We start from the raw sequence: 13,325 nt of genomic DNA, 5'->3' as shown, positions 1-13,325 counted from the left end.
TAAGGAGGTTTCCAGTACGATATACCGTTCATTACCCTGAATTTTGAAATTTTGTGCTCGAGTTTTTAAGTGGGCGTCTCGAACACGAACACTAAATGAATTTTTTAAGAGATTATAGAGGATGAGAAGAGAGAAGGGAGAGAGTTCGGGAATTTTACATTTCAATTCCTCCCGATACTTTGCAAGGAAAATTTTGAATTGAATCCAAAATTGATGGTTAGTGTGAGTTTGTCCGTGTCGGTTATCCACTCTTCGAACATAAATCCATTTCCTAAAAAATTCTGGCTTTCGTGTTTTGGTGGGTCTCCGAGATCCTTTCAATGATCTATGTTATGTTAAAGAGATATTCTATTATCCAACTGGTTGCGTAAAATCCACTGTAACAGCAAAACTGAGAAAAGTATATATACATTTTTCGAAGGTTTTTAGAGTTATGAGTTCGGGAGTTGTTTAGTTCTTTTTTATAGATTTTTTGAGTCGTGAGTTCAAGCTCGGTTGTTTAGTCGGAATCTAAAAAATCATGAGTTTGAAGTACGAAGTTGTTTAACATGAAGAATCTATCAGTCATTTCTAAACGTAGAAACTAAACGAGTAATTCAGAAAGCGTATTACAGTAGAGAGTTTGGGAGTTTAACATTCCAATTCCTTCCCGACATCTTTCAAGGAAAATCCCGAATTCAATCCAAAATTGATGGTTAGTGTGAGCTTATCCACTTTCGTGCTTCAGTGGGTCTCCGAGATCCTTTCGATGAAACCTATGATATGCTAAAAGGATATTTATACGATCCGATTGGTTGCTTAAAACCTGTGCTTTAATGGGTCATCGAGATCCTTTCAGTAACCTATGTTATGTTAAAAAGAGATATTTATACGATTGGTTACGTAAAACACACAACATCAACGACACCAGAGAAAGTACATAGGGTTTCTGAAAATCAGTGCTCGAGGTACAAAGTCGTTTAACGTGTTTCTATTAGGTATTTCTAAACGTTCAAGGACTAAAAAGCAAAATCTCAAAGTTTAGGGACTAAACGAGAAATACAACGAAATACAACTTTATAATCATCTTTTAATAGTATCTTGTTACATCACTAAGATAGTAATACTCTCAAACTAAATCTGCACTCAATTCTGTACATACATATTAAGCCATCAACTATTTACAAAGCATCTACACCTTCCATATCCATGTCCTCTCCTTCTTCTTCCTCTCGGTTCGGTTCAGACGTTTCCATGGAACAATCCATTTCCGATTTAACGCCATTGCTACGTTCATCGTTTTCCTCCTCGCTATCACAGCTGTTCAAATCACGGGTACTGTTTTTCGTGTCAGCTACATCATCATCATCCTCACTCCGGTTGTCTTCGTCCGACGGTACTTGCTTCTGCTCGTCGTTTGCTTCACGAAGCTTTTCGAGACTAGCTAACGCGGTTTCCTCGAGTGTCTCTTCCTCCTCCTTTACGTGGCTAGGATTAGTGTCGGTGTTAACGTCGACGCACGACATGGCTACATGAGTAGCAGACTTGGAATGTTTATAGTCAGATATAGTTGAAAGTATAGAAGGTTTGGTGTCGATGTTAATCCAGTGGCCTCCTAACCAGTCTCTAGATATTCGAAGATTGGTTCGATGAATGTTTAAGAATAAGCTTTCACCTGTTGACAGTAATGGAGGTTTTTAGGTAACGATCGATGGACGGGAAGAATGGCTTTGACGTTTTCGATAAGAGTACCTGGAAAGTAGACGAGCACGTCGTCGTTGCCTGAAACATCTAGGCCAGTAACGACTCCTTCCCACCAGCCGTCGCTCCACCATGCGTCGACTGCGACACCGATATCGAGAGTGAGCTCTGTTTTCTCTTGTGGGACTGGCCTTGTGATTAGGCGACCGGGGTGCCTCATGCCGAGTTTGTCGGGTAGAGCAACTTTACAAGCAGGGACCCATTCCTATAAGCAGAAAAACTTGTGAGTTGTCACTTACTAATACAGCAGATGCACGAGAATCACGTTTAAAAGTGTAAAATCGACATTAAATTGATTTTCAACGATCGAATGAACTCGGGGCAGTAGCTAAGAGTGTTGCATTGAAACTCACCTCAAGGTTGCCATAGCCATCTTCATCTTGCAGATCATCATATTGTACACGAATCTGTTTCGATGATGCATACAAAACCGTACACCTGAACCAGCAGCCTCGAATGCCACTATCTTGACACAGCAATTCTATCTTCTCGTTAACCTCATACGTCGGGTTGTTATCGTCCAAAACATGTCTATGTGAAAGAAGCCTCGTGCCTAGAAAGCTGTAATTATGGTTCTGGCAAGATTTATAGGTCAACATATGTTGATGACTACCCGACTTTCGAACTTTTGAATTTGCGAACTCAAAATTTCGACATCCTTTAGCATTTCTCATCCTTTTAACTAGCGGTCTAACACTATTTTCTGGGTCCAAATCTTCATCGTCGTCCTCAGTCAAGCTATCGAAGACGGGCTCGGATTTTGATAATACACTGAGACTCAGACAAGAGAAGACTGGCTGATCGAAATAGCCACGCAATTTACTCAGGTCGAAGGATTTTAATCGGTTACTTTTGAACTGTCTATAGCAAAGATGAACTTTGGAAAGTGCATCATGAGGAAAGGCATTCACACATTTTTCGTAATGTTCACGATTCAAGACTGTTGCAGAACCATCGACACACTCGACACTGATGGCCTGCACATACGGTGTGATGAAAACTTCTCTCGGGTGAGAGTTTCGCAACGTGATCACACCTTTCACCTCTTGACTATGATGAAACCACCTCACTTTCACCTTTTTCTGACCCCTCTTATCTTCGTACATGTCTTCCAGATAAGCAAGATAGTGGTTGTCTCCCTTAGCCATGACATAAACAAAAGATTGTACCTGAATAGCATTGATGAGGGGGAAGGGAAGAATTTAGTGATCGGATAATGATGGTAATAGCAGCATGCACGGTCTCAGATAATCCAAAAACCAACGATATAATCTAACTGTAACAGCCCAAGCCCACCGCTAGTAGATATTGTCCACTTTGGCCTATTACGTATCGTCATCAGCCTCACGGTTTTAAAACGCGTCTGCTAGGGAAAGGTTTCCACACCCTTATCCAGGAATGCTTCGTTCCCTCTTCAACTAATGTGGGATCTCACAATTCACCCCCTTTGAGGGCTCAGCATCCTCCCTGGCACACCGCCCGGTGACTAACTTTGATACCATTTGTAACAGCCAAAGCCCATCGCTAGTAGATATTGTCCGCTTTGGCCCGTTACGTATCGCCGTCAGCCTCACAGTTTTAAGACGTGCTTGCTAGGGAGAAGTTTCCACACCCTTTTAAGAAATGCTTCGTTCCCCTTTCCAACCAGTGTGGGATCTCACAATCCACCCTCCTCACTGGCACACCACTCAAGGACTGGCTCTGATACCATTTGTAATAACCCAAGCCAAGCTAGTAGATATTGTCCGCTTTGGCCCGTTACGTATCGTTGTCAGCCTCACGGTTTTAAAACGCGTCTACTAGGGAGAGGTTTCCACACCCTTATAAGGAATATGCTTCGTTCCCCTCTCTAACCAACGTGGGATCTCACACTAACAGTCCATTCAACCACAATTTACAGGTATCATGGAAAGAAATGCATAGAGAAAGAAATCATTCAATATTGATATACCGTTGCTCACATAAATGGGATAATATACGAGGATACGGAGATTTAAATCATATTAATCGACCATGTCGACACTATATCCTTTAGAGAGTAGGTCTCACCATGATTGAAGTCCCGTTCCTGCAAAATGATGGGTAATGCTTCAGTCGTTTACCGCAAGTCCATGCAGCACCGGACCATACAATATCTGATGCAAGTCCCTTGGAGTTCCTTGATGGGCGAACCTAAGTCGAGATCGAACTGAGGGATGAATGCCCAAAAATGTTTGAATATAAACAATGGAAGAAAAGGAAGTTAGCTTATCATCTGGTACCTTGGATTGTGGAACAACTACTCCACTATGTGAAAATTGAAGCGATCCCAGGGTTTGTATTGCATCAAATTTACAAGGCTCTGCATAAAAAACTTTGTCAAGATGCCAATAACAACATTAAAGAGAAACTTCGAAGCCTAAAATGGTTTTAAAGCGGAAAAAATCCTACAAACCAGAATGATCCCGAGGCGAATGCTGCTTAGATAGCATAGAAGTAAGCCAATCCACGACCTCTCTCCTCGATCTCCATTTGAAACCGGTATGAACAGAACTTTCCTTCCCATGAGCTTGCAAAAACTCATCAGCAACAACATAAAACATGTGTCTAACGCTCCTCTCAGTCCCCACAACTGCAAGAATCGACTCTCCACCCGAATCCTTCAAAAAATAATGAACGACACGGTTTCCTCGTTCTTGCGAAACAAATTGCTCCTTCCATTCCACAAAGTAGTTCCCATGTCCCATCATTTTGGCCAAAAATTTCATAAAACAATCAACAACAAGAACTTAAATTCAAATCAAATGCTAACGACATCGGAACGAGTCCATGAAATCGGCCAATGGATGCAGAATCGTTCATCCCAATAACTACTGTATGATATCAACCTGTTCTTGAATGTTGCCCACCAGTCCATCAAGATTACCCACAATTTCTCAGCCCAAACGGGTAGATCTCAGGAAAAACAGGGCATATGATCCAAGAGAGAATAACCTAAAGAATCCTAGAACTTAGATGTATCATAGCAAGATCAGAAGCTAAACCCACAGCCAAAACAAAACCCTAAATTAGAACAATCTTCAAACATCCAATTCCAACAAGCTTTTAGAAGATCATAAACCCTAAAACCCGCACAAATTCCCTCAATTATTGAACAACAATCGCAGGAACAAAGAAGAACGTTCACCACGAATTGGGCAGAGCCCACAAACGCAAAAGATTTCCTCAAACTCCCTGAAAACGAACTGATAGCTGCTAGAAAACACCAAACGGTGGCAAATCCTTTCGACTAATTACGCAGAGAGAGAAATCCAGAGAAAACTTACGCAGGGAGCTCAAGAACCCAGGGAGAAATCTCCAATTTCGAGGCCGAAAACGGAAGATTAACGAAATGGGAAGAATTAAAAGTTTCCCCAACTGTTCAATGGAAAGAAAGAGAGCTCAGAAACGCCATGGACATGGGAAGGATGAGAGCTTCAGAGGAGTTGATGAGAGGGAGGTGAAGAGTAGGAGGAGGGCGGGCGGAGAAGAGGGGAGTGGCCGCAGAAAAGTATGGATACTGAGAAAAGCCTAAGAGTGCCCAAAGAGTCGGGTCCAACAATTGAGGAAGATGGTCCTTTGGATCAAATGGGCCGCCATAGTTGCTTCTACAGAAATCTCTATTCATTTTGTATGTGATAGTGTCGTCTGAGCCACTCGGCTGATATTATCCTCTTAAGGCTTTTCTTTTCGGGTTTTCCTCTCCAACCGATGTGGAACCTCACAATCCACCTCATTGTGGGTCAGTGTCCTCGCTGACACACTACCCCAGGAGTGCTTTGTTCCCTTTTCCAATCAGAAGGGCTTTCCTTTTTGAGTTTCCCTCTTTAACTAATGTGAGATCTCACAATCTGTCCTCGCTGACACACTACTCCAAGAGTGCTTTGTTCCCCTTTCCAACCGATAGGGCTTTCCTTTTCGACACACTGCCCCAGGACGCTTTGTTCCCTTTTCCAACCGATAGGGCTTTCCTTTTCGAGTTTCCCTCTTCAACCGATGTGGATCTCACAATCCACCCCATTGGGTGCAAGCGTCCTCACTGACACACTGCCCTAGGAATGCTTTGTTCCCTTTTTCAACCGATAGAGCTTTCCTTTTCGAGTTTCCCTCTTCAACCGATGTGGGATCTCACAATCCATCCTCGTTGACACACTGCCCCAGGAGTGCTTTGTTCCCCTTTCCAACCGACAGGGCTTTCCTTTTCGAGTTTTCTTCTTCAACTGATGTGGGATCTCACAATCCATCTTCGCTGACACACTGCCCCAGGAGTGCTTTGTTCCACTTTCCAACTGATAGGACTTTCCTTTTCGACACACTGCCCCAGGAGTGCTTTGTTCCCTTTTCCAACCGATAGGGCTTTCCTTTTCGAGTTTCCCTCTTCAACCAATGTGAGATCTCACAATCCACCCCACTGGGTCCAAGCGTCCTCGCTAACACATTGTCTCAGGAATGCTTTGTTTCCCTTTCCAACCGATATGGGATCTCATAATCTACCGTTTAGGGGCCTAGTGTCCTCGCTAACACACCACCCAATGTCTGCCTCTGATACCATTTGTAACGACCCAAGCCCACAGCTAGTAGATATTGTCCTCTTTGGGCTTTCCCTTCCAAGCATCCCTCAAAGTTTCTAAAACACGTCTACTAGAGAGAAGTTTCTACGTTCTTATAAAAAATGTTTTGTTCCATTGTCCCACCAATGTGGAATCTCATAATCCACCCCGAACCAATGTGTGGAATCTCACACTGTCTCTTATAGAGCTTGAAGTCTTTCTGATTTTTCCCCTTTTGAGATTTTTACACCTAAACCCTAAAAAACGAATGATTTCATTTGCTTTGTGCATGATTCTATGAGTTTTGGCTCGTTATGAACCACTCGAGTTTTGCCCTTTGAGCTTAAGATTTTAGATTTGAATTTCGAGATGCATGCGAATGTCGGAGTATAGTCCAAAATTAAAAATTCAAAGACTTGTTAAAGCTTTTAAAAGTTAAATAACGAAATAAATAAATAAAAATTTCCCAAACTACCCCTCACGTATGAGGTTTATTACAAGTATGTCCCTAAACTTTTAATATTAATAAGACAATATTTTAATCCTTTATTTTGAATGTTCACGGTTGTTGATGTCACGACCCTTCAATTTACGACATGTTAGTATTTTAATCCTTTAATCCCAATCAAAATTTGATATCGACTTTATTTGTAACAAACTGTTCAACGATTCAACTAGGGTTTTTATTTTCATTTTTATATTTAAATTTAAAAAAGGGAATCAATTTTTTAGTGTCGGGATTACCTTATTCTTACGAAACATTGCTTTGACCTTACTATATTTAATTGTCAAAGAAACTCCGACTTGATTTTTTTTTATGTATTTTAAGAAATATTCTAGGGGTGTACATATAACCCGATAATCCGACTAACCCGGACTACTCTACCCAAACTATAAAGATTGGGTTGGGTTAGATTTTTTTCTTAGGTTGAGTTAAATTTTTGAAATACAAAATATTTGGTTTAATTTGCGGTTTGTCATTGTTTTGGTCGGACCCGAAAAATAAAGTTACAACTCAACTTTACCTTACAAGGTTAAAAATATTTAACGTTTATAATTGATATTAGTAATGTGTTGTGATTTGTAAATGTTTGGTATTTGGATTTTATAAGATTTTAGTCACTAATATAACATGTATTATGAATCAGTAAAAAAGCAACCCGACAATTCAGTCCAACTTAACTCAGATAGATTGGGTTGTGGATTTTATTCAGATGGCTCGGGTAACCAAACAAACCAACGTGAAATTTTGGGTTAGACTCAGGTAACCAAACCAACCAACGTGAAATTTTGGGTTAGGCTCAGATAGCCAAACTAACCAACGTAAAATTTTGGGTTAGGCTCAAGTAACCAAACCAACCCACATGAAATTTCAAGTTGGGCTCAGGTAACCAACCAACCAACGTGAAATTTCAGGTTAGGCTCAGGTAACCAAACCAACCAACATGAAATTTTGGGTTAGGCTCAAGTAACCAAACCAACCAACGTGAAATTTCGGGTTAGCGTCGGTATAAATTAAGAATGTGAAAATTTTAATACATAATTTACTTAGAGCTTTTAGTTTTGTAACCCGCAGGTGTCATTATCAACAATTTCGTACCACTAACTCCAAATCCTCAAAAATACCGTTTCTATTTTGCCACGTCGGCCTCTTTCAGTTTCGTTTCGCGCCAACCGCATTTTTCCTAACCGTGACACGTCATCCTCCAAACGACGTCGTTTTATTTTCCACACATTATTCAAAAAAAAAAAAAAAAAAAAAAAAAATTCCAACCAGAGATATTCTTGTCTCTCTGTTTTAGGGTTTTTCGGTATATTCTCTCTCTCTCTCTCTCTCTCTCTCTCTCTCTCTCTCTTATCCTTTTTTGTTATCTGTTCAAAAATGGCTTCTCTCTTCCTCTTCTCTTTCTCTCCCACAATTCACTCTGATTTTCCCTCTTCTTCCGATTTCTATCCGTCCACTCAATTCTCGTACACTTCTTCGACCTCAGCCTGTAAGTTTCATGGAGTTGGGATTGGTAGTCGGAGGAGGAGGAGGAGGAGCGTGCGTCGGTTTTTGGTCCGGTCGACTCACTCCAATGCTAGGATTCTCAAGCCCAAACGGAGGTCGAGGTTCGGTCAGAATTTGTCGCCGTTTGACAGCGATGATGATGGAGAGGATGTGGATGACCTTAGCAGTGATGAGGATGATGATGATGAAGATACTTGGTTGTATAATGTGAGTTCTTGTTTTCTGTTCTCTCTAATTTCTGGAAGTTAGATTGTTTTCGTGGTTGTTCTTATCTTAGTGTGTCTGCTGATTGATTGAATGCGGGTTTGTTTTCAGTAGAAATGGCGTGGAGTTGTGATTTTGTTTAATTTTCGTTGTTGGTTCCAAATTTTCGACGTGGTTGGATTGATTTTTGTTGTGATGGGAAACTTGACTGTTCATTGATGAGTGAGGAGTAGAAATGAGGAGGATACAAAAAGAATTAAAAGAAGTATTTGAAACTGTGCTTATGCTGGGTAGAAATTACATAGCTCTGGCCATGGACAACCAAATGAGCTTCATCAAGTTTTATATCTGGTTTTAATTGAGTAATGCAAAGAGTGCACTTGGTAAGTTAGAGGAAATTGTAGCTTTATTTTTCATGTAATTGCTTCCATGTCTGTTGCTATAACAGCCCAAACCCACCAAACCCACCAAACCCACCACTAGTAGATATTGTCAGTTTTGGCCCGTTACATATCGCTGTTAGCCTCACGGTCTTAAAACGTGTCTACTATGGAGAGAGTCTAGTCCTACTACGACCAGTGCCTCGCACTATCTGATGACTGGCTTTGATACCATTTGTAATAGCCAAGTCGTTCTCCTCTCTAGATGCGTTTTAAAACCTTGAAGGGAAGCTCAGAAGGAAAAGCTTAAAGAGGACAATATCGGCTAGCGGTGGGCTTGAGTTGTTACAGTTGCGCTCTTTTAAAGTGGATTTGGTGGCTTTTTTTGTTCATAGTTCTTTGCTTGTGTGCAGTTGATCATTGAGAATCTCACTATTTACTATCTGTCCACTGAAATTTTCGTTTTCTAGGGTAATGTCTCGGATGTTGAATATGATACTAAAAGAAAGAGAGCCAAGTTGCAAAACAGAACCAGAAATAGCAACTCACAGAGAGGTTATCTTTTGCTATTTACTTTCTCCTTCTCGTAAGGCGTGCACGATTTGCTCAGCATACTCTTCTTGTGCAGATAACTTGAGACATCCCAGAGAAAGTAGGGGTATAAGATCATCCAACCGCTTTGATTTACAAGATATCACAAATGATACTGAAAACCAAGACGACACGATTGAGGAGGAAGCTGGTTCTACCAACGTAGACAAGCAAGGAAAGGTGGAGTTTGAAACTTTATTAAACTTTTCAGATTGCTAAAATAAATATTAAATCTGCGTTTGTTTCCATTGATTCAGTTGATGACCAAGAAAGCTATGGAAAATAGATTTCCTCGTCTGGCAGAAGAAATAGAATTGGACAAGAAATGGTATCCTCTACTTGATTATCTTACAACATTTGGGCTCAAAGAATCACATTTTCTTCAAATGTATGAGAGACGTATGCCTTCTCTTCAAATAAATGTTAATTCTGCTCAAGAAAGACTAGAATACTTGTTGAGTGTCGGTGTCAAACAGAGGGATGTTCGAAGAATACTCATGAGGCAGCCCCAAATTCTGGAGTACACGGTAGAGAACAATTTGAAATCTCATGTTGCTTTCTTACTTAGTTTGGGAATCCCAAATTCCAGAGTGGGGCAGATCATTGCTGCTGCTCCATCTCTATTTTCTTATAGTGTTGAGAATTCGTTAAAACCCACCGTCCGATACTTGGTCGAGGAAGTCGGCATTAAGGAAAAGGATTTGGGTAAAGTTGTGCAACTGAGTCCTCAAATCCTGGTTCAACGGATTGATGTATCATGGAACACCAGATATATGTTTCTTTCAAAGGAAATTGGAGCCCCTCGTGATAATGTAGTGAAGATGGTAACTAAACATCCTCAACTCCTCCACTATAGCATCGATGACGGATTGCTGCCCCGGATCAATTTCCTGAGAAGCATTGGAATGCGAAATTCTGAGATCTTGAAAGTCATAACTAGCCTTACACAGGTATTATGCATTTGTATTATTGTTGTCAACATCTTTTGAGAAGGAAAAAAAAAAAAAAAAACCCCTTTTTATGTTAAAGCCGTTAGGAACCACGACCCTCCCCAATGGTATGACATTGTCCACTTTGAGCGTAAACTCTCGTGGCTTTGCTTTTGATTTCCCCAAAAAGTCTCATACCAATGGAGATGTATTCTATACTTATGAACCTATAATCATCCTCTTAATTAACCAATGTGGACTCCTTTCCAACAATCCTCAACAATCCTCCCCTCGAACAAAGTACACTTTAAAGCTTCCCCGAACAGTCTCCCCTTAACTGAGGCTTGACTCCTTTCTCTGGAGCCCACTTCTTTGTTCGAGGATTCTATTGACATGACTAAGTTAAGGGCATGACTCTAATACCATGTTAGGAACCACAACCCTCCACAATGGTATGACATTGTCCACTTTGAGTATAAGCTCTCATGGTTTTGCTTTTGGTTTTCTCAAACGGTCTGATACTAATGGAGATATATTCCTTACTTATAAACCTATGATCATTCTCTTAATTGGCCAATGTGGGACTCCTTTCCAACGATCCTCAACAAAAGCCTTCCATACCCAACTCTTTCTTTTTCTTGCTGTAAGAAGTGGTATTAAAAGTTACATTATACTTTAAAATTTATTTGTTGCCTCATTTCGGTTGCTAACTTAATTCAAATGGTTTTTTAGTAGTTTCTTCGTAAATCTTGTCTTAGGTTCCTTAACCGGATCTGTTGATACTGCAGGTTTTTTCTCTATCTTTGGAGGATAATTTGAAGCCCAAATACATGTATCTGATCAATGAACTCCGCAACGAAGTGAAATCATTGACCAAATATCCCATGTATCTAAGCTTGTCCTTGGATCAAAGAATCCGACCTCGACACCGGTTCCTAGTTTCTCTCAAGAAAGCACCCAAAGGACCATTCCCTTTAAGTTCCTTCGTTCCAACTGATGAATGTTTTTGTCAGCAGTGGGCCGAAACCAGCCTAGATAAGTATCTAGAATTTCGGAAGAGATTGCTATTGAAAGAATTTGCGCAGAAATACGAAAGGAGACGATAACCTGAAGCGAAACGTCTGATTTTTGCCTCGGAGTTCTTCCATCTAAACTGAGAGGGATGACACAAGTTCTCTAATCCTTTATATCTATGCAGTTCCCTTTCGACAGGTCATGTCGCCGACTTCATGAATGTTCTGGTTACATGCTGCCGTAATCAGCTTATGAACTACTCCAATGGCTGCAATTCTTTGGTAAGATTAGAGGTGGAGTTTACCTGCCATGTCTACTGCACTTGAGCTCATTCAAAAGGGGCTGGTGAGCTTGCCACACGCATACACAACACTGTAAGTTCTCGTTCCACTTATAACAGAAATTCCTTGTAAAATCTTTTCAATGATGGGGGGAGAGGCGCATTCTACAATGTGTATACAAATTCCATGTGATTTTGGTCTTTATATGTCCTGAAAGTTGTGATCGACACAAATTTTGGTCTTTAAGTTGTTGTAATTGACACAAATTTTGGCCTTTAAGTAATTGATGTGTGTATGTCCTCTTTGTTTGATTACTTCTCATTATTCCATATGAGCATTTTCTGTCTTTTCGTTATGCCTACTAAGACCATATATCTGGAAATTCAACAGTGATGATGAACTTTAATGCCCTGAAAATTCCTGGTGATTTGGTCTCTGAATGCCCTGAAAGTTGTAGGACTTTTTGTCTTTTTGTTGCGGATTTTGAGAGATTTTATATATCTTAATCGGGTATTAAGTTTCTGTGTTTCTGTGAGCGTGTTGACATTTTCATCGATAATTCTATGGACATGTCCATGTGTTATGCTCTTTCTTACTGGTGTGGATTCTCCACAAGTACTAGAAAGGATGGGATTGTTCCACAAACTCCAATCAGTCAACTACCATTCATGAGTGGATGCCTGAGGGTTATCGGCCAACACGATGTAATTGAAAGGGAGCTCGTCCACTCTTTCATCCGCGGATGTACGGGAGGGAACCACTCAGATTGACTTCTATGGATGGGATTCATGTTCATTAGTTTAGTTTTCCCGTTGAGGAAGAGCTACGTAGCATTGAGCTAGGCTGAATTTGAGGAGACAGAGACCTAAAGCTTCTAATATGTACGACATCGACATTTCTATTATGTCGTTACAAAAATTAATGCAAAATAAAAAAAAATATAAGCAATACGAGGTTAGAATATTGTAACGGGTTAGGAAAAGGTAAAATATTAATTTTTTAATTTTTTAATTTTTTTCTAGAAATTTTTGTTGACATCGACATTTTTGTTGAATGGTGACTTGGACATTTCTATTTTATTGCTTTTAGTTAACGCAACCCCTAATATCAACGGTAGCTCGGCCTCATGGGAAGAGCTGGAAAAGGAAAGAGTTTGAAGAAATTTTGTTGATAATAAAGATGCATTCGAATCATGCGTTGGATCCATTAGGCCCGAAATCCAATGATTGCTATAGAGATAGAAGTTCACGTTTTTTTCCTTCTAAGAAATGTCGTCAAAGTCTCTTCATTCCAATGAGAATGATGAAGAATCGAGAAGCTCCTATCAGGACCCACAATCATCGAGATTTGAGAAATACTTGAAACCGAAGTCTTACCTTATTTAAGGCTTTAAGGCCGAACTTTGAAATTTTTTATTTTAACGCTGAGTTGGTAGCCCGAGCAACTCGAATAGAGTTTACAACCTAACTCAAACTTCTATTTTCAGGTTGAGTTGAGTTGTCGAATTATTATTTTTTATTATTTAAAATTTTTTATTTATCCACCGTGCATGTACATGTTATATTAATAATTAAAATCTCATAAAATAATAAAATTTTATGTTTATG

At 40.1% G+C, this 13,325-nt stretch overlaps 2 protein-coding genes across 2 annotated transcripts; one reads left to right on the top strand and one right to left on the bottom strand.

Annotated features, from left to right (window-relative positions):
- Nucleotides 1-1,035: 1,035 nt before the first annotated feature.
- LOC111797099 lies at nt 1,036-5,331 on the bottom strand. Its single transcript, XM_023679995.1, has 6 exons — nt 4,175-5,331; nt 4,002-4,081; nt 3,790-3,912; nt 2,094-2,909; nt 1,732-1,945; nt 1,036-1,654 (listed from the first exon to the last, which is right to left on the bottom strand). The coding sequence occupies exons 1-6, from the start codon at nt 4,485-4,487 to the stop codon at nt 1,161-1,163; spliced, it is 2,040 nt and encodes a 679-aa protein (XP_023535763.1). The 5' UTR covers nt 4,488-5,331; the 3' UTR covers nt 1,036-1,160.
- Nucleotides 5,332-8,152: 2,821 nt separating this feature from the next.
- LOC111797669 (transcription termination factor MTERF9, chloroplastic) lies at nt 8,153-12,039 on the top strand. Its single transcript, XM_023680747.1, has 5 exons — nt 8,153-8,526; nt 9,374-9,458; nt 9,532-9,674; nt 9,752-10,444; nt 11,212-12,039. Exons 1-5 carry the CDS (start codon nt 8,191-8,193, stop codon nt 11,527-11,529), a joined length of 1,575 nt encoding a protein of 524 aa, XP_023536515.1. The 5' UTR covers nt 8,153-8,190; the 3' UTR covers nt 11,530-12,039.
- The last annotated feature ends 1,286 nt before the right edge of the window (nt 12,040-13,325 follow it).

Source organism: Cucurbita pepo, chromosome LG06 (genome assembly GCF_002806865.2).
Source record: "Cucurbita pepo subsp. pepo cultivar mu-cu-16 chromosome LG06, ASM280686v2, whole genome shotgun sequence".
NCBI classification, from domain to species: domain Eukaryota; kingdom Viridiplantae; phylum Streptophyta; class Magnoliopsida; order Cucurbitales; family Cucurbitaceae; genus Cucurbita; species Cucurbita pepo.
This window is presented reverse-complemented; position numbering and strand designations above follow the sequence as displayed.